This window comes from Mustela erminea, chromosome 5 (genome assembly GCF_009829155.1).
Source record: "Mustela erminea isolate mMusErm1 chromosome 5, mMusErm1.Pri, whole genome shotgun sequence".
In the NCBI taxonomy this organism is placed as follows: domain Eukaryota; kingdom Metazoa; phylum Chordata; class Mammalia; order Carnivora; family Mustelidae; genus Mustela; species Mustela erminea.
In genome coordinates this window covers 136,089,480-136,107,955 of record NC_045618.1, presented here as the reverse complement: position 1 = coordinate 136,107,955, position 18,476 = coordinate 136,089,480, and the positions used below count along the sequence as shown (strand labels likewise).

The following is an 18,476-nucleotide window of genomic DNA, read 5'->3' as shown; positions in this document are numbered from 1 at the left end:
TACGCAGAGAGAGAGAGGAGGAAGCAGGCTCTCCGCGGAGCGGACAGCCCGATGCGGGGCTCGATCCCAGGACCCTGGGATCATGACCCGAGCCGAAGGCAGAGGCTTTAACCCACTGAGCCACCCAGGCGCCCCTATTACCTTTTTAAAAGAAGATTTTATTTATTTATTTGACAGAGAGAGATCACAAATAGGCACAGAGGCAGGCACAGAGAGAGGGGGAAGCAGGCTCCCCGCCGAGCAGAAAGCCCGGTGCGGGGCTTGATGCCAGGACCCTGGAATCATGACCCGAGCTGAAGGCAGAGGCCTTAACCCACTGAGCCACCCAGGCACCCCAATGGCTAGGATTTTAACAGGTGTGGAGAGAACAGGACAAAGCATAATAATGCAAAAGCATTAGGGCGTACAAGAAAGTATTGTTGAGATGCGCTCGGATAGAACGTTAGGGTCAACCTGGGGGGCTCCAGATGCCAGGCTGAAATGTTTGCCTTTTATCTGGTGGGCTAAAACAAACAACTAAAAAGTAGACAGGGAAGTGACATGACCAGAGATCATTTTAGGAGGGTTAATTTGGTGGTGGTATTAAGCAGGGGTTCACAAACTATGGCTGATGGGCCAGATCTGGCCTGTGGCTTCTCTGTGTACAGCCCACCAGCTAAGCATGATTTTTACATGTTTAGAGGAGGATTAAAAAGAAAAAAAAGACAAAGAGTATACGATGTATACAAAGACCACATAGAACCTGCAAAGCCTATAACATATACTATTTGGCCCTTTACAGAAAAAGTTTGCTGAGCACTGGTAGAAAGGATGAGTTAGAAGAAAAGATTCGATGTGGAGGACCAGTTTCAGAAGCGCTGTAATTACAATTCCAGGCCAGCAGGAAGGGCCATCAGCTCTTCCGCCTTCAACATGACGACCTGAGAGGTGCTCTCCTCCATCAAAAATAGTTTTCCTTTTCATGTGGTAGAATTGTGGGTGACTTCTTCAAAGTTCTCTGTATTTTTCATATTTTCTATAACACACATAATTTTCTCTCTCTGCCCCCTAATATAGTAAAGGCCCAGACCCCTGTGATGAGCTTCAGGCCTTTACTTCTGATTGCCTTCCTGAAACTTCCACCTCGGTGTTACATCCTGCAAAGTGCACAGTCCTGCAAACTCACTGTCACTTGCCTAACGCTCATCGGCACGAGCCTGTTCATCTTCCTGGTCTCTGCTGCACCACGCGGGGCGTATCGCTCCTGTGCTTGGGAAATGAGTCCTCCCAAGGTCTCCTTTCCCTTCCTCCACTTGCAGTTCCCCTTCCTCCAGCTGAATCCGGAAGTCGCACACACCCCACCTCCTACATGCTTCCACCTATCCCATCTGCCACCCTCACTGCCACAAACTAGACCCTGTCCTTGTCACTTCTCACCATTAATTCCGATAGGCTTCTCTGTACCATGCCCCTCTCACCACTCCATCCCCACCCGTCAATGTCCACAGAGACTTACCAGCACCTCCCGAGGGCCCCGCCCAGTGCCACCTCTCCCCCTGCTCAGTCTCTCTCCTCTCCCCCCTACCGCTGCCTAGGAGATAAAAATCAAAACTCCTCTGCACAGGATGTGAGGCCCTCCATGGTCTGGCTTCTGCCCCTCACTGCGTTTTCGACCACCACCGCCCCCCTCCCCCCGGCCCCCACTTGATCCCTAAGCCTGCACGCTCCAGCAGAGGAACCAGCTGGCGTCCAGTAAAGAAGTCATGCTCCCTCAGACACCCCTTGCTCTGGGACAGCCGTTCTGTCTGAAGTCTCTTCCCTACCACGAGCCTTCCCACCCATGCTTCAAGTTCCTTTTGACACTGCGTCATCCGGTCATCTCTGACGTCCCCTCGCAGATTTTAAGGGCTTACTGCATCAAGAACTTTGTCACATCGAGTACCTCAGTGTCCCTCTGCTAACTGAACGCTCCTTACAGAAAGAAAACACACCCCCAGCATCTATCATAATGCCTCGTGGATAGTTAGGTGCTCGATGATAAATCAGAGTGACACGGCAGAAGCAATCGGAAAGAAGTCTGGAGGAATGGACGTGCTGTCTCATGGATGTGGAATCGAAACGGTATCACGGCTCGAGCTCTACTGCATGGGAAGGAGTCATATTTACGGAAACTGGAGAATGAACAAGAAGCTGGGGGGAGAGGGGCGCATCCCACACAGAGAAGCCTGGTAGGCATTCAGAAACCAGGGTCAGGAAGTGAGGCTGGGAGACACACTTAAGTGACATCGAGGTGACAGACAGAAACAGAGTGAGTACAGGATAACATCACCTAAGAAGCAGTGGGGGGGTGGGGCCTGATTTTGAAAGGACTCTTCGGTCTCTGGAGACTCGGGAGCAGGGAGAGATGACAGGGAGAGAAGGCAGCTCGAGTGGGACCAGAGGCAGGAGTTTAAGAAGGCAGGACTAACGGTGTCCAGTGTTCTATCCCAATCAAAGTGGATGGAAATTAAGGAAAGAAAGAAAATATGTATTCCGGTCATTAAAGATATCTGGGAAGACAGTTTCAGAAATGTATCAGGGACAGAAATTACACGAAGGAGTTAGAGTTAACAGCTCTAAAATAAAGACGGCATATTTACGGTAATTCTAGTAAGTCTGATACTGAAGAAAACAACAGGGAAATGGATCCAAGCAGTCAAAAAAGACAAAGCGTTGTTTTCTCCTTAAGCAGGAGTTCCAGGACCTAGTCTTTGATCTTCCGCCAAGCAACCGTATGCTCTTGAGTAAGCTGAGCCAGAAAATGGCGGCAGAAAAAAAGAAACGGAGACAGGACAGACTTAGGAGGAGAGCTTCCATACAGCAGAATAGGAACCAGCGCACAGGCTAGAAAACCCTCCTAGAGAAAGATGAATGGATACCTTCCCCTCAGGAGGCAAAGGACGGAGAAGCCAAGGACTACATGAGGTGACACGGGGGAAGCTGCGTGAGGCCAAGATCACTAGCTCTGAAAAACTCAATGGGGGATCCACCAGGAAGAGTAAAATGGCTGCCTAATGACAAACGTCGATATTGCCATGTTTAAGGTGACAGGTGAAGACCTGCGCCAGGCCGTGGCAGAATGAATTGTCGATAAAAAGAAAGAAAGGCAGTAGGAACAAGGGCCATTTTGGTGCAGGAAGTCAGCTGAAGTGAGCCAACCCGGGCAAACACGAATGAATCCTCTTGCAGATCTAGATGGAGTCCGAAAGCGTCACCAACTTGGCAGATCTTAACATCCAAGACATTTCCTGCCTACCTGGAGGATTCTAGTAGCTTTTTGCTTGTAGTCAGTCAGCTCCTGCTTGGAGGACTCCAAGCTGGCCTTGCACACTTTGACTTGCTGCTGCAGCTCCTCAACCCTCTTCTTCTCCTCCGCGCATTTTCTTTCTGCCAGAGTGACTGCTTCAGCCAGATTCTGGCGTTCCACTTCCATCTTATTTAGGCGCGCTGCAAACTCACTCTGTGACAAATTTTTATATCATCTTTAGATCATGTCCTCTGAAATATATCTTACCAACCATCCAATCAGATGTCTTATAGGATTTTTTTTCTTTTTTTTTTAGTTCAGCCCAACAACATAACAGGGAGGTTAAAAAATAAAACAAAACACCTCATATTTTAGGAACTGAAGACTAGGGACTCGAAGGTTGTTGGCTCCCAAACACGGCAATGCATCAGAATCGATTAGAGGGTTATATTTATTTTTTTCTTTTTTTAAAAGATTTTATTTATTTATTTTGAGTGACAGCACAGAGGGAGACGGAGAAGGAAAAGCAGACTCCCTGCTGAGCAGGGAGCCTAATGTAGGACTCGATCCCAGGACCCTGGGAGCATGACCTGAGCCAAAGGCAGACAATTAACTGACTGAGCCAGGTAGATGCCCCAATTAAGGAGTTTTAAACAAATAACCACCACCCAAAGCCTTCCCTAGGCTTACTGACTTGGAATTTCCAAGATGATGCTTGGAAATGGAAATCTGTTTAAGATATTTCCAAGGTGAATCTGGTGAGCCTGATACAAGCTGATCAATCAATAAAACAGAAAGTCTATCAGAAAGCAAATAAAGGGGCACCTGGATGGCTCAGTCGGTTAAGCATCTGACTCGTGGTTTCAGCTCAGGTCACAATCTCAGGGTCAGGAGTTCAAGCCCCATATCAGGCACTGCGCTCAGCTCGCAGTCTGCTTAAGTCTCTCACTCTCAAATAAATAGAATAACTCTTAAAAAAAAAAAAAAAAAGCAAACCGAAGAGTTAAGTAAACAGCTACATCTTTTTTAATAGCATGTTAACATTTTCCTTCTATTTCAAATTTTCTAATTAACTATTAAATATAATTATTTTAGCTTAAGAAACTTCCAAAGCACATTCTAGAAAAACACATGCCTATCACTTACTAGCCTATCTAGTTCTGAGATTTTATTTTACTTTTTGTTCTCCAAAGTTCTCATCACCAGAACACTCAGGTGAGGCAGAAGTCTGAAAGCATTTACAGTTCACACACCAATAGCTAAAGCCACAAACCTTTGATCCAATATTAATTCCTGTTTTAAATAAATAGAGCAAGAGGACTACGCTAATCTCTACTAAACACGTGAAATGTGCTTAATGCAACTAAGAATGGAATTTTTGTTTATTAACTTTAATTTTTGTTAATTCACCTTAATTAAACATAAAAAACTTAGTTCAATTAATAATACGTTCATTGGGATATAATTCACACCCCATAGAATTCACCCTTCTACAGTGTACAGTTCAGTGGTTTGCTTGTATTCAGAGTTAATTGTACACCCATTACCACTACCTAATATCAGTACATTTTCACCCCAAAGGGAGATCCTCTAACCACTTCTCCGTTCCTTCTAGCCCCTGGCAATGATGAATCTATTTTCTCTGTAGATCTATTACGGACACTTCATATAAGTGAAATCATCTAATACGTGGCCTTTGGTGTCTGCCTTCTTTCACTTAACGTCTTACAGGTTCGTCCATGTTGTAGCATGAATCAGGACTTCTTTCCTTTTTATGGCTGAATGGTATCTCCTTGTATGCATATAGCACACTTTGTTTACCCATTCAGCAACTGAAGGATATGTGTAATATTTCCAGTCTGGGGCTATTGTGGATAATGCTGCTGTGAATATCTGTGTACAATTTTCTGTGTGGACAGATATTTTCAATTCTCTTGGGTACACACTTAGGACAGAACTGCTACACCATATGGTGTACTCTATGCCTAAATTCTGAGGCACTGTTAGTGGAAAACACTTCTGTTTAGAACAACTGGGCATGGGAATTACTTTTTTACCCATCAAATTTATGAAATCTAAATATAGACCAAGTATTATGTAAGAAAATTTATGACTGGGCGCCTAGGTGGCTCAGTTGTTAAGTGGCTGCCTTCGGCACAGGTCATGATCCCAGAGTCCTGGGATTGAGGCTCATATTGGGCTCCCTGCTTGACAGGAAGCCTGCTTCTCCCTCTCCTCCTGCTCCCCCTGCTTGTGTTCCCTCTCATCGCTGCTTTGCCTACTTGTGATCTCTGTCTCTGTCAAACAAATAAATAAAATCTTGAAAAAAAAAAAAAAGAGGGCCCAAATCAGCTTCTTCTTTTTTTTTTTTTAAAGATTTTCTTTCTTTATCTGACAGCAAGAGAGCGATCACAAATAGAGAGGCAGACAGAGAGAGAGGAGGAAGCAGGCTCCCTGCTGGGCAGAGAGCCCGATGAGGGGCTCCATCCCAGGACCCTGAGATCATGACCTGAGCCAAAGGCAGAGGCTTAACCCACTGAGCCACCCAGGTGCCCCCCAAATCAGCTTTTCATCAAATAATGGTAATGTTGGCTGCACAACAAAATAAAGTGAAAAAAAAAATCTATCTCTACTGAATATAAACTATTTTAAGTGTATTCCTTTCTTAAAGGGGTGCTGAGGGGCTGCTCTAGGACCACTGCCCAACCTGTGCACCACCCCGTCAAAGACCGTCTCAGAAGAAAAGTGCCCACGCTTCCTGTCAATGCCTTGTTGATGGATCACAGAGGATGTCGAAATTTATTTTCACTGTAATCCAATACATAAGGTTAAGTAAATTTAGCAAATTATTAGGCTAACTTTTCAAATACTTAGTTGTTGTGACAGAAACAGATTTTTCTGAGAACGCGCCGCAGGATTTTATCACAGCCTGTGTCCTAAGACAGCAGAAAGGCATCGCTCCTTTCTAACCTGCATTTGTTTGCAGCTCTCCTGCTCTCTCTTCCGGGCAGCGTCCGCCTCGTGCAGTCTCTCCTGAAGGGTCTGCAGGGCTTGGTTCTGCAAGCTGCTGCCTTCGCTGTGATCCTGCATTATTCTACAAGAAAAGGCATCACTTTAAAGGACTTATTGCCACTGTGCCCAAGTGAGAAGGTGCAACAACTTTCAAGGCATCAGCTTGATGGCACAAAAGAGATGATTTGACTGGGGCGCCGAGGTGGCGTGGTGGGCTGGGCATCTGACTCCTGGTTTCGGCTCAGGTCACGATCTCAGGGTCTATCGATACTGAGCCTCGTGTTGGGCTCCATGTTCAGCATGGAGTCTGCTTGAGATTCTCTCTCCCCATCTCCCTCTGCTGCCCCTTCCCCCACCCCTCTCTCCCTAAAATTAAAAAAAAAAAAAAAAATTAAAAAAAGATGATTTGACTAAAATATTCTTAAAGAAATCTTTTTGCCTTTTAATGGAACGTAACCTATATTTTTAGGCATCCAAATAGAAGCACAGACCACATATCATTATATGCCAAAAAAAGTTAAGGACACTATATTCTTCAAATATTTTTAAATTCAGAATTTGCTAACAATGCATCTCAATTGCAAGTAATAAAGTAATAAATCAACTTGTAATCACGCACATTTACAACATTACCAAAAGCTAAATTATCCCTCCCTAAATTTCGAAAGCTAAGTTTTCATAAAACAATCTACACTACAGTGTTCATCATTACTTGCATGGGGAAAAATCTTTCTAGTCCCTTTGTCACTATCACCAGGATGAGCTACCGTGATTTCTCCATCTGCAAGGCTTCCAGGGCTTTGGAGCGCGTGGCCAGGAGCTGGTCGGCCTCCTGCAGCCTCACTTTCAGCACGGCAAGCTGCGAGTCCTTGGCAGCCACGGCTTCAGTCAGGTCATCGACCTGGGCGCGGAGCTCTCGGGTTATTCGATCACTCTTTGAATGGTCATCATTCCACTTCTCAACTCTTGCTCTTGCTTTGGTTAATTCTTTAAAAAAAAAAAAAAAAGTAATAATAATGAAAGAGATTTCTCTCTTCAAGCAGACACACTTTTCTCAGAGCACACAGACTCTCCTCTGTGTCCCTGTAGTGCTTACTACCAAAATCAAGAGCTTACAAGTATCTTCAAATTATTTGCTTCAAATGGGATACCCACTTCTCAAGGCCAATGTTCCCACCTGTATCACAGTTACTAGGTTGGAAAGGGCACAACAGTAGCTGCTTTTCTACAAAACCAATCTTTCTGAGACATCTCCTAAAGCATTTGGGAATCCAAACCAGTATACGGCAGCGTTCCGAAGAGCAGCCCAGTCGGTGGATTTGCTGAGTTCTGCTAGTGACAGGAAGAATGCAAATACAAATCAAGGGCACAGAGCGAACCCCACAGTAAGACCAAAACACACAAAATCAAAACCTGAAGATAAAAGACAGGAGAGAATGTGTTTCTCTTGATTACTGTAGCAAAAAGACGGTATTTAAAAAAAAAATATCTAGGACACTGGTGCCAGAAGAGCAATGTGGTGCAGATTTCCACACTCACACATTTATAATACCAGTTTGCAAGCAAAAAAAAAATTTTTTTATATTGAAGCAAACTCTACAGGGTCTCAGGAAAAGCTCTATTTCTAGGTCTTTATTAGTCTGGTAAAGTGAAGCTTTTTCTGAAGTCAGTCCAACAAGCCCTAAACTTTCTGGGCCTCCATCCATGTCTTGGCAAAACTTTTCCTACTGTCCCCACACTCCTTTCTAATTGCTGCCAGGAACAAAGGCAGAGACCTCTTCGCTTCTCCCTTTTGTTTTCCCTCAGCCACACTTGTATTAAGACTAACACAGTCCACCCCCGTCACCTCATTCATGAGATTATTTACTTTTAAATTACCCATTTCTGAGGAATCCAAGAGTTTTCTACTCTAGGGCCACTTCACTGCGTATTTCCAGAGGGTATCATTCAAACTGAATTCCATGCCCACTTTACATCCCCCGGAGCAGTACAATACTGTGACCTTGTCTACTGGTATCCACTCCTGTGTTTAATCCCACCTCTGGTTCATCAACGGCTCCCCTGAAGGTTCAGAAGAGATCAAATGAACCAGATAATTATTAACGGCCCCAGTTCTTAAATTTCATGACTCCTAAGAAATGGCCACACAAAGGCAACATTCTGTTTCAGATTAGTAGGAGGATGACTGGTTCTATTTCTAAATCTGGGCCCTATATTTCTATGAAAACTGGGTTTTGTAAGTCTAATGTGAAATATTGCTAAGTTTCGATGTAATCAGGTTTTCAGTTTATTTTTGAAATGTTAAATTCCTAACCCTCCACAATTTAAATAAGGCTCTACCTTCTTGAGTTTCCTTGGATCTTTGAAGTAATGAGGCCATTTCTTGATTTAAAGACTGAACTTCATTCCTCAACAGCTGATTCTCCAATCGAAGATTAGACAGTTCATGTGATTTGCCATCGTGACTAGGTGCTGGGCTGTGGTCAGCAGGGACAGCACCTGATGATACATTTTCCTTTGAAGAATCCTCTTGAACTTCATGGCCAGACTCTGAATTATTAGAGGTTACTGAAAAAAAAAAAAAAAAGAAAGAAAGAAAAAAGAATCCACTTTTATTATATTGGAACACTCACCACATACACATTAGTAGCTTACTTTGGTAGAATGCCTTTTGGCTCAAGTTGACTGCTGTAGCTAAAATTTAAAAAAAAAAAAAAAAAGAAAAAAGAAAAAATATTCTTTCTTTCTTTCTTTTTTTTTTCCAAACTTACATTCTCAAAAGATTTCCTTCTGATGAAATTTCATTCACCTCCATGGAGGCTATAGATCTTTAAGGATCTCAAATTTTGGATATACTGAATAAATGGTGATAAACAACAGACACAAGAATATAGTTCTGGAAAGAAGAAAATCAAGAGATCATCTAAACGGTTGGGATTAGGAAAAAAGGGTTTCAGTCTCCCTCCATCTCTAAAGCGTTTTCTAAAACAAGAGGAAGGTCTCAATAGTGAAAATACTAGAAAAGCACAAAAGAAGAGCTGTGGGTTTCAAGGCAAAAGACAGTAATCATAGGTCAGAGCCAATTTGTTACATACCAAACTGGAATCTAAAAGGCCTTATACAAAGAGACAGAGACTCATAAATTCAGATTCATCTTGTTTTGGACTAAACGTGATCCAAATGCATTTTTAAGAAGATTTTATTTATTCATTTGGCAGAGAGCGAGCACCCGAGAGCGCACAAGCAGGGGGAACAGCAGGCAGAGGGAAGGGGGAAAAGCAGGCTCCTGCTGAGCAGAGAGCCCGACCTGATGACCTGATGAGCTGAAGGCAGACACTTAACCAACTGAGCCACCCAGGTGTCTGTCCAAATGCATTTTTACTCACTCTAAAAAAAATTATATTTGTGCTAAAAAGTGAACCGTATCTCGATAAAATGGACTAAATAACTATGGACAAAAGAGGTGACACTTCACAAAGGAAGATAAACAAATGATCAATAATCTTATGAAAAAGCTCTCAACATCTTCAGTGATCAAGGAAATGCAAATTAAAACCACAGTGAGAACCAGTACACACCTGCTAGAAGGGCTAAAATTAAAAAGACAACACCAAACGTTGACAAAGACGTGGAACAGCCAGAACTCAGATTATTGGTGGGAGTACGAAATGGTATAAACCACTGTGGGAAAAGGTTTTGCAGTTTCTTATGAAATTAAATACTCCCGGTGACATTTTGCCCAGTGACTCCCCTGCCAGGCTTGAAAACGAAAACATTTTCCCACAAATAGACAAATACAAAAATGTTCATAGCAGTTTTATTCACAATAACCCCAAACTGGAAACAATCCATTGTACATAAAAGAGAAGAGATAAACTATGGTATATCTCCAGTAGAATACTACAAAATAAAAAAGAACAAACTATTGATATACCCAATAACACAGATGAATCTTACTAACATGATGAGCAAAAGAAGTCAGAGAAGAGGGTGTATATCCTACATGATTCCATTTATATGAAACTTTAGGACAAAAACTAAGGTTAAAAAAATCAGATCAGTGGTAGTTGGGGAAGTGGGATGGAAAGATTAACTGAAAGGGACATGAGGGAAGGGAGCAAAGAAGCGCTTATCACAAAAGTGTGGGTTACATAGGTATAGCCGTTTATCTGTATAGCTAAGATTTGTGCATTTCAACATACAGAAAAAATTATGAGGAATGGAAATCTGAATAATGACTAGGCACTAGATCATATCAAGGAATTATTACATTTTCAGGGTGATGATGGTGTGGATGTTTGTTTCTAAAGTTTGCATTCTGGGTCACCTGGGTGGCTTAGTGGGTTAAGCATCTGACTTTGGCTCAGGTCATGGTCTCAGGCTCCTGGGATCAAGCTTGGACTCCCTGCTTAGCGGGGAGTCTGCTAGTCCCTTTCCCTCTACTCCTTCCCTTGCTTGTATGCTCCCTGTCTCTCTCTCAAATAAATTAAATCTTTAAAAAAAAAATAAAGTTAGCATTTTTTTTAGGGTAATAAAACGAATTATTTCTAGATGAAATGATATGAGATCTGTAATTTGCTGCAAAATAATTCTGTGGACAGTAGAGGTAAAAAAGCAATGGAAAGTGGGAGGTATAAATAGAACAAGAATGGCCATGTTGATTAATATAGCCAGACAATACGTAATATTGGAGGGAGTCATCAAAATCTACTTTGGTATGTTTGAAATTTCCAAAATAAAAATTTTTCAAAAGAAATAAAGTGTATATCTGAACTTGTGGGATACATCCAAAGTAGTATTTAAAAGGACATCTATAGTTTTTAATATTTACATTAAAAATGAAAAGAAAGAAAATCAATGAGTTTTCTATCCACCTTAAAGGCTATAATAACAGCAGAATAAACCTCAAAGCAGAAATTAACAATAAAGACCAGAAACTAATAAAATAGAAAAGAAACTTGCTAGAGAGAATTATAATGGTCTTCTGAGGGATATATCATGAACAATATGCCAATAAATTTTTAAATGTATACTATGTTGAAACCTACCAAATTATATACTTAAGTATGTATAATTTATTATCTGTCAGTTACACTTCATTAACACTATTTGAAAAAAAGGCATTTAGCACAGTGCCAGATATTATTTTTCTGTGAGTATCTGTGATCAAGCTTTGGTTTCTGCAGAGTTAATATGAATGATTAATGTACAAATGGGTTTTTTTTTTGGCTGTGATACTTTCATTATTTCCCTGAAATTAAGTAAAATAAATATAATCCCCCTAAGTGTATATAAAATAGATTCTTAGGAAAAGATGTAACTCACCAAAAACAGAGGAAATGGAAAGCCAATGCAATCAGTAGTTAAAATCTTCCATTAAAAATACCCCAGGGGCCCTGGGGTGGCTCAGTCAGTTGGGCATTTGCCTTCAGCTCAGCTCATGATCCCAGAGCCCTGGCATCTAGCCCCACTTTGGACTCCCTGCTCAGCGGGGATTCTGCCTGTCCCCTTCCCTCTGCCTCTCCCCTTCTCCCAACCCTCGTCCCTGTTGGTGCTCTCTCTTGCTCATGCTCTCTCAAATAAATAAATAAAATCTTAAAAAAAAAAAAAAAAAAGAATAGCCCAGGCCCTGATGGTTTTACCACTGAGTTCTAGCAAACAATCAGGGAATAAATAATCTTACATCAAATAATTAGGACAACAGAAAAGGAGAAAGCACTTTGCAAATCATTTTATAAGGCTAACATAAGCAGAATACCAAAACCTAACAATACTACCAGTCAATTTTGCTTATGAAATAAATGCAGAAATCCTAACCACAGTATTAGCAAACTGAAAGTTAAGTTTGGTTTTAAGTTATAAAAAGTCAATTGATTTGTATACCATATCAATATTAAAGAATAAAAACTTTAAAAAAATCATAGATACCTCATTACATCCAGGGAAAAAAATGTTACTAAAATTTAACAGAAAAACTCAAACTAGATATATAGAAACATTCTTCACTGATAAAAAGTACCTATGAAAAACCTTACACAAACATTATATTTGGTGAAACAGCCAAAGCCTTCTGTTGAAGACAAAGATAAAAAACTGGTTTTCATAAGCCAATGCAGTGAGGCAAGGAAAAGATTTTTAAGATAAACAGGTTAAGAAACCAAACTGTCATTATTCAGATACTGTACTGCTGAAAATCTAAATGAATGTACAGAAAAATATGAAGATTAAGAGCTGTGTAGGTTACTGTGTGTCAAAGGCACACAAAAAGCAAAAATTTTAAAAAGATATCACCTAAAAGTTTCAAAGACTAAATTCGACAAAAAGTATGCAAGACCCTCACGGAGAAAACAATAAAATCTTAGTGAAAGACACTTAAGAACGGAATTGAGATTATATCACGTTATAATGGCTGAAAAACCTCAGTACTGTAAAGACACTGATTCTCCCTCAACTAACCGTCCACATAGAAGCAATGGATTCCCAATAAAAAGACCAACAGAAGTTTTGTGAAACTTGGCAAATTCGAAAATGAATATGGACGTACAAAAAAAATCCAAGAATAGCCAAAACATTCTTGAAGGACCCGGTGGGAGAAATTCCTCTAGGAGGTATCAAAACACTATAAAACTGCATTAATTAAGATAGCGTGGCATGGGTCGGGGCGCCTCGGTGGCTCAGTTGATGTCTGGCTGCCTTCGGCTCAGGTCATGATCCCAGGGTCCTGGGACTGAGCCCTACATCGGGCTCCCTGCTCAGCAGGAAGCCTGCTTCTTCCTCTTGCACTCCGCCCGCTTATGGCCCGCTTGTGTTCTCTCTCGCGCTGTCTCTCTCTCTGTGTCAAATAAATAAATAAACTCTTAAAAAAAAAAAGATAGCGTGGCACTGGCACAAAAACAGACAACCCAATGAAACAGAATTAAGTGCCCAGAAACAGAGCGATGTATAGATGGATGCTTGATAATATGCCTGGGGTGATATTGCAGATTGAAAGGGAAAGGAAATATTTTCAATGAATGATGCTAGATGCCGAGATAACAGATTTCCAACCCCTCTTCTTTTCAGCTGAAAAATTTCTACTCATTCTTCAAGACCCAGTTCAAATTATAGACCTCTGTGAATCCTTCCCTAAATACCTCAGACAATTAGCTACTTTCCTTAGTGCCTCCACAATACTCTAACCATATCACAACCACTATACTTACTATCCTATATACTAATATATATGTAAATTATCTGTTTACACGTCTGTCCAACCCATCAGACCCTGCTGGGAGAAATTTAACCGTGTGGGTGTACATAATTAGTCAACAGCTACTGCATGATCTGGTCTTGAATGCCTTGAACACTTGCCTCTTCACCACTTTAACCTCAAAGATACAAGACCGATTTTTATTCACCAGCAGCCTAGACTGTGGGAGACATTGTAACATTTAAGAAAATAGCAAGCTTCCATTCATCGACTTTATACAAAGAATCTCTGCAAAAACCGGTCATGTACATGGCTATTTTAAAATGGGAAGGGGATGCCTAGGTGGCTCAGTTGGTTAAGTGTCTGCCTTCAGCCCAGGTCATGATCCCAGGGTCCTGGGATCAAGTCCCGCATCAGGCTCCTTACTCAGCAGGGAGCCTGCTTCTTCATCTGCCTGCGGCTCCCCCAGCTCATGCTCGCTCTCTCTCTCTGACCAACAAATAAATAAAACCTTTAAAATGGTTAGTAGGTACTTGAATTAGCCACATTACCATGTTAACCCCATTTCTGCAGGTGAGAAGATACACGCGTAGAGGTAATTTCACAGCAAATTAAACAACTGAATACCAGAATTCTAAACTGTTACTTCACTACCAGGTCAATGCCTTCAACCCTTCAACTTGAAGTTCAGTCTCTCAGCTTTACGTCTCAGGGATGCAAGGGGGAAAGAAAAACACACAAAAAAAATTCTCACAATCCAGAATATATGGGAAGTACAGCCTCCTATTTTATAATCCCAGAAAGAAACGGTATGAGACCGTCCCAAATCCAAAATGATGTTTTCTTTCATATTTTAAAACTGTTCTTTCTGTATTTCAAAATATCTTAAAAAATCATTCTGGACGGAAATTCTTAGATGCTAGGCTAGGTAAAGTTACCCAACAGCATTTAAAGGTCCCTATTATACAGGTCGTGACCTGACCTGTGCTGACTAGTAGCACGCCAAGTGGTCTCCCTAGTTTATACCATGCTTCAGAGACTGCCTTTACACCGGTGGGGAAAGGTAACAAAACAGAGGATGAGAAACACTACCAAAACGTTTTAGACTAGGGTGACACATCCAATTTGCTTAACTCTAAAAGAAACAGAGGGCCAATTAACTACCATCGCTTTGGCTCCCAGAAGGATTTTCCTCCGTGGCTTTAACGGCGGTTATGCTGGTGGTCACAGAGCTGGTGCTCACTGTCCGAGAACTCGGAGGAACAGGTGTCCGGCTCCTTTCTTTTTTGATTTCCACCCTCCCAGCAGGCTCCTTCTGTGAACTATTAAGAAAGTCAAACAGCAGCTCATCATCGGGTTCTGACTTTTTTCTTCGAACGAACTGGGATGAAGGCCTAGGAAGAGCTGCATTTTCAACAGGATGGGAAGCCTCCGTGGATGTCCTCGATCCGACTTTTACATTCGCAGTGCCAGCTAAGAGAGTGGCTTTCTGATTTCTAATGTTATCAGCTGCTGAGGAAATATATGCAGCTTTGGATCCAGTCTGGTAAGTCAAATCCGTATTTTGCTGAAGTTCAGGATAGTCAGCATTTTTGTTGTAGGTGACGTTGCCGCTGTTCTCTTTTCTACTGAGAGCTGTGGCGGCCCCCTGATCAACCCGATTTAAAAGATCTTCTGCCTTTCCAGCAAGATCCGCAAACCAAGACATGATGGGGGCAGAAAAATCCTACTGGTGAACCTATAAAGAGGACATAATGGCATCAGTGTGGCCTAAGAGCAGAGCACAGCAGTTAAGACCAGACTCTCAAGTCACACAGTCGTGGACTGAAAGGCGAACCCTGCCTCTTACTATGTAACCTTGAGCAAATTACTTCACTGAAAGTGAGCTGCTTTATATAGAAAACGAGGAAACTAAATGTACTTACATTACAGGACAGTTTTAAGATGAAATTATGTAAAAAAAAAAACAAACAAAAACAACTTTGCAAAACGCCTGACACATGGCAGACATCATTTTAGAAGTTGCTCTTCTATCATAATCATTACACCTATCACTACCATTACAACTCCTATTTCAACAAAAGGCAAATGTTAATATAGCAAAAAGCATTCAAATAGAAAATCATGAATATGGCAAAATGGCAGTACAGCCAAATAAAAACAATTCCCTTTAGTTTGCTTTAAGGTGCTAAAACCTGAAGAAACTCCTGATACTAAATCAGTCTTCATGTTAAAATGCAGCACTATTATGGATAATTTAGGTGTACATAACCTGTGTAAACTGCACCTACAATAATTTAAATACTCAATACCCACTATGTGCACACTGGCTAAGTTCAGAAGTTAAAAAAAAAAAAAAAGGCTGCACAGCCATTTATTTGATAAATAGACCTGAGAGCTTATGGTGTGCCAGAATGAATCAGAACGATAAAGTAATTAGTCCTTGTAGACACAGAAGTGTACTATATAAAAAAATCAACATCCATTTCTTGAATGTGCACATTGTTTCTTTTGCCTGGAATGCTTTTTCATTGTTAACTCTTTCTTGTTCTTAGTCTCCACTTGAAAGTCTTCGGCTCCAAAACACAGCTCTTTTCTTTCCTTCCATCTAGATTAGGTCGTATCATTCTCTGTTCGTATGCTATGCTTTTCCCTCACAGCCCTTCATGGTTTATTGATATTCTCTTGTCACATTATCTTTATCACACATCATTTTCACAACCACATTATGTGGTCGGTAACAACATCCTTTTTTCCACAAATGGGGAGTAGATGGCAGCTGGGGAACTCAAACCTAAGTCAGCCAAGGCCACTTTTTTTTGAACTCCTGACTCTCAGGATCTGAATAACCTCAAGAAGAAATTAACTTTCTAAACCTGCTCTGTACAAAAGGGGACGATTACATGCCTGCGTATTTCCGTTTATGTGTCATCAAATGGAGGTATGTAAAACTCCCTACAGATGTAAAGTATTACTCTCAAGTAGACAGTGGTGGTGACTGGGCAACAAGCGGTCCTTATTAATGAGGCAATTAAACACTCTTATTATTAATTCTTATTAATATCTCGCTTCCCATTTTAAAGTTAATAGGGCTTTAAAACAAAAACCCGTGGCTTAATATTGATTACCCAACTTAAATACAAACATGGGCCCCCGGCACTTGCCCCAGTGACAAACAAGCCACAGCAGACTTTAGAGGTGCAGTGCCCTCAAGTAATTTCTCAACACTGCCCCCAAGAAATGGTCCACACGGAGGCGAAGAGCGGGTGACAGTGGTGGCATGGGGAGGGGTCCACGGACAGCAGTGGCAGGACTTGCTTCGAAGGCCAGATGTCAACACAGAGGAAGGGAGGCTGGGGTCAGCCGGTGCGTCCTAGGGATTTGTCATCAGTGGACCCCAACTAGAGGAGTTACAGACCCCCACTTCGCTCCCCACCCCGCTCGCAGAGCCCCTGGAGCGGGAGCAGCGGTCCAACCAGGCTGGGGCGGGGGAGGAAGAAGAGGGGAGGGCACTAAACCACCCCAGCTGGGGCCCCAGGGGGCTCTCCTGTCCCCTCTCTTAACCCCCCTCAAAGCGGAGAGACCAGAGTCTCCGCTGAGGGGAGGCCAGCCCCGCGCCTAAGGCCGTTAACGCCTCAGGCGGACCCGTCCTGCCAGCAGGGCTCACGCTGCCGACTCACCTGAGTACCGCGGAAGGGGTGCGCGCTGCCTCGTCGCCCTCCCGGGCCGCCCCCTAACTCAGGAGCGGGCGGCAAGAGGGCCCGGCAGAGTAAACCTGGTCCCGGCCAAGCGGCGGCCCGGCTACTCTTCCGGGAGACGTGGAAGGGCGGCGAGGACCCCAAAACAGAGTGACTTCCGAGCTGCCTGAGCGGCCCGGGCCGACAGCAGCCACCTGAAAGCGACTCAGGCGGCGGCGCCGGCGGCTGCGGGGTCCTCGCTCCTGGCCACGCCCTTCTTCCGCCTGGAGCGTGTGACGTAGCTCTCTTCCCGTGGAGACGGCCCGCACGCGGCTGGCATAACATTGTCGGCCACGCCCACCATGGGGGCGGGACCGCTGCCGCGCGCGGGGGTGACCCACGCGGTGCCCCGCCCGCAAAGAATTTGAGGCCTGAGTTGGGCGGGCCGTGAGACCCAGGTGGACCAGACAGCCTTCTCCTTTTCCTCTTCCTCCTTTGCCTGCCGGTTTTACGGAGGAGGATGCTGAGGACCCAGGGGAGGAGATGAGAATACAGAACAGTTTCCCTGGTTTCACGGTGCTTCCTTTTTAGTGGCAGAGACAGATATTAAATAAACCAGTGATGGAACGAGACGATTTTAAGCGGTCGGGAAACACTTTAAATGGTGTGATCAGAGCAAGTCTCTCCGAAGAGGTGACATTTGAGCCGAGACCCAAAAGATGGAAAAGACCTGCAAAGGGTCTTTCTGTCTAGCCATGTTGTAGTTATGTTATGCATACAGTTGATTGAGCATTTGAAATTAGCCTAAAATCCACATTCAGTAATTAAATACTCAGCTCCCACTATAGTGCTCAGGCTTAGGCTAATTTGCCCCTAATGACAAGCCCACCATATAGTCAGGGATCCCCATGTTCAGATTGATGAAATTAAGGCTTGGGGAGAGTAAAGTAACGTCTAAGATCATGAGGAGTCCACACTGCTCCAAAGCCTGTGCCTTTAGACTCAGTGTTTTATTTTCTCCAATTGAATATTGGGAGTGATTACAACTCCCTTTTCTCTTCTCAAGTTGGCTTAGCCCCGTCTAGTGAATGGGAAAACTTAGCAGCAGCAGGAATAATAATACTACATAACAGTTCTTGAGCTCTTATTAAGTGCAGAACACTGTCCCACACTGGACGTGCTTCAGCTCATTTCATTCTCACAACCACTGTAAAGGAGATGCTGTTATTATCCTGTGATAGGTGGCCTTTCCCCCCAACTATTAAATAGCTCTTCCTATTAAGGATTATACATCACTACTTGTTACCAGAGGATCACAATGGCTCCTATTAGA

At 42.8% G+C, this 18,476-nt stretch overlaps 1 protein-coding gene across 1 annotated transcript in view; it reads right to left on the bottom strand.

Annotated features, from left to right (window-relative positions):
• Window positions 1–17,410, bottom strand: part of GOLGA5 (golgin A5) — a 31,691-nt gene extending 14,281 nt beyond the window's left edge. Inside the window, exons 1-6 of the mRNA XM_032345094.1 lie at window positions 17,147–17,410; window positions 14,631–15,204; window positions 8,618–8,845; window positions 7,045–7,264; window positions 6,236–6,359; window positions 3,275–3,478 (exon numbers count right to left, since the gene is read on the bottom strand). Coding sequence (XP_032200985.1) covers window positions 3,275–3,478; window positions 6,236–6,359; window positions 7,045–7,264; window positions 8,618–8,845; window positions 14,631–15,174 — 1,320 coding nt within the window. The 5' untranslated portion in view covers window positions 15,175–15,204; window positions 17,147–17,410. The remainder of the gene's footprint in view (window positions 1–3,274; window positions 3,479–6,235; window positions 6,360–7,044; window positions 7,265–8,617; window positions 8,846–14,630; window positions 15,205–17,146) is intronic.
• Between the last annotated feature and the right edge of the window lie 1,066 nt (window positions 17,411–18,476).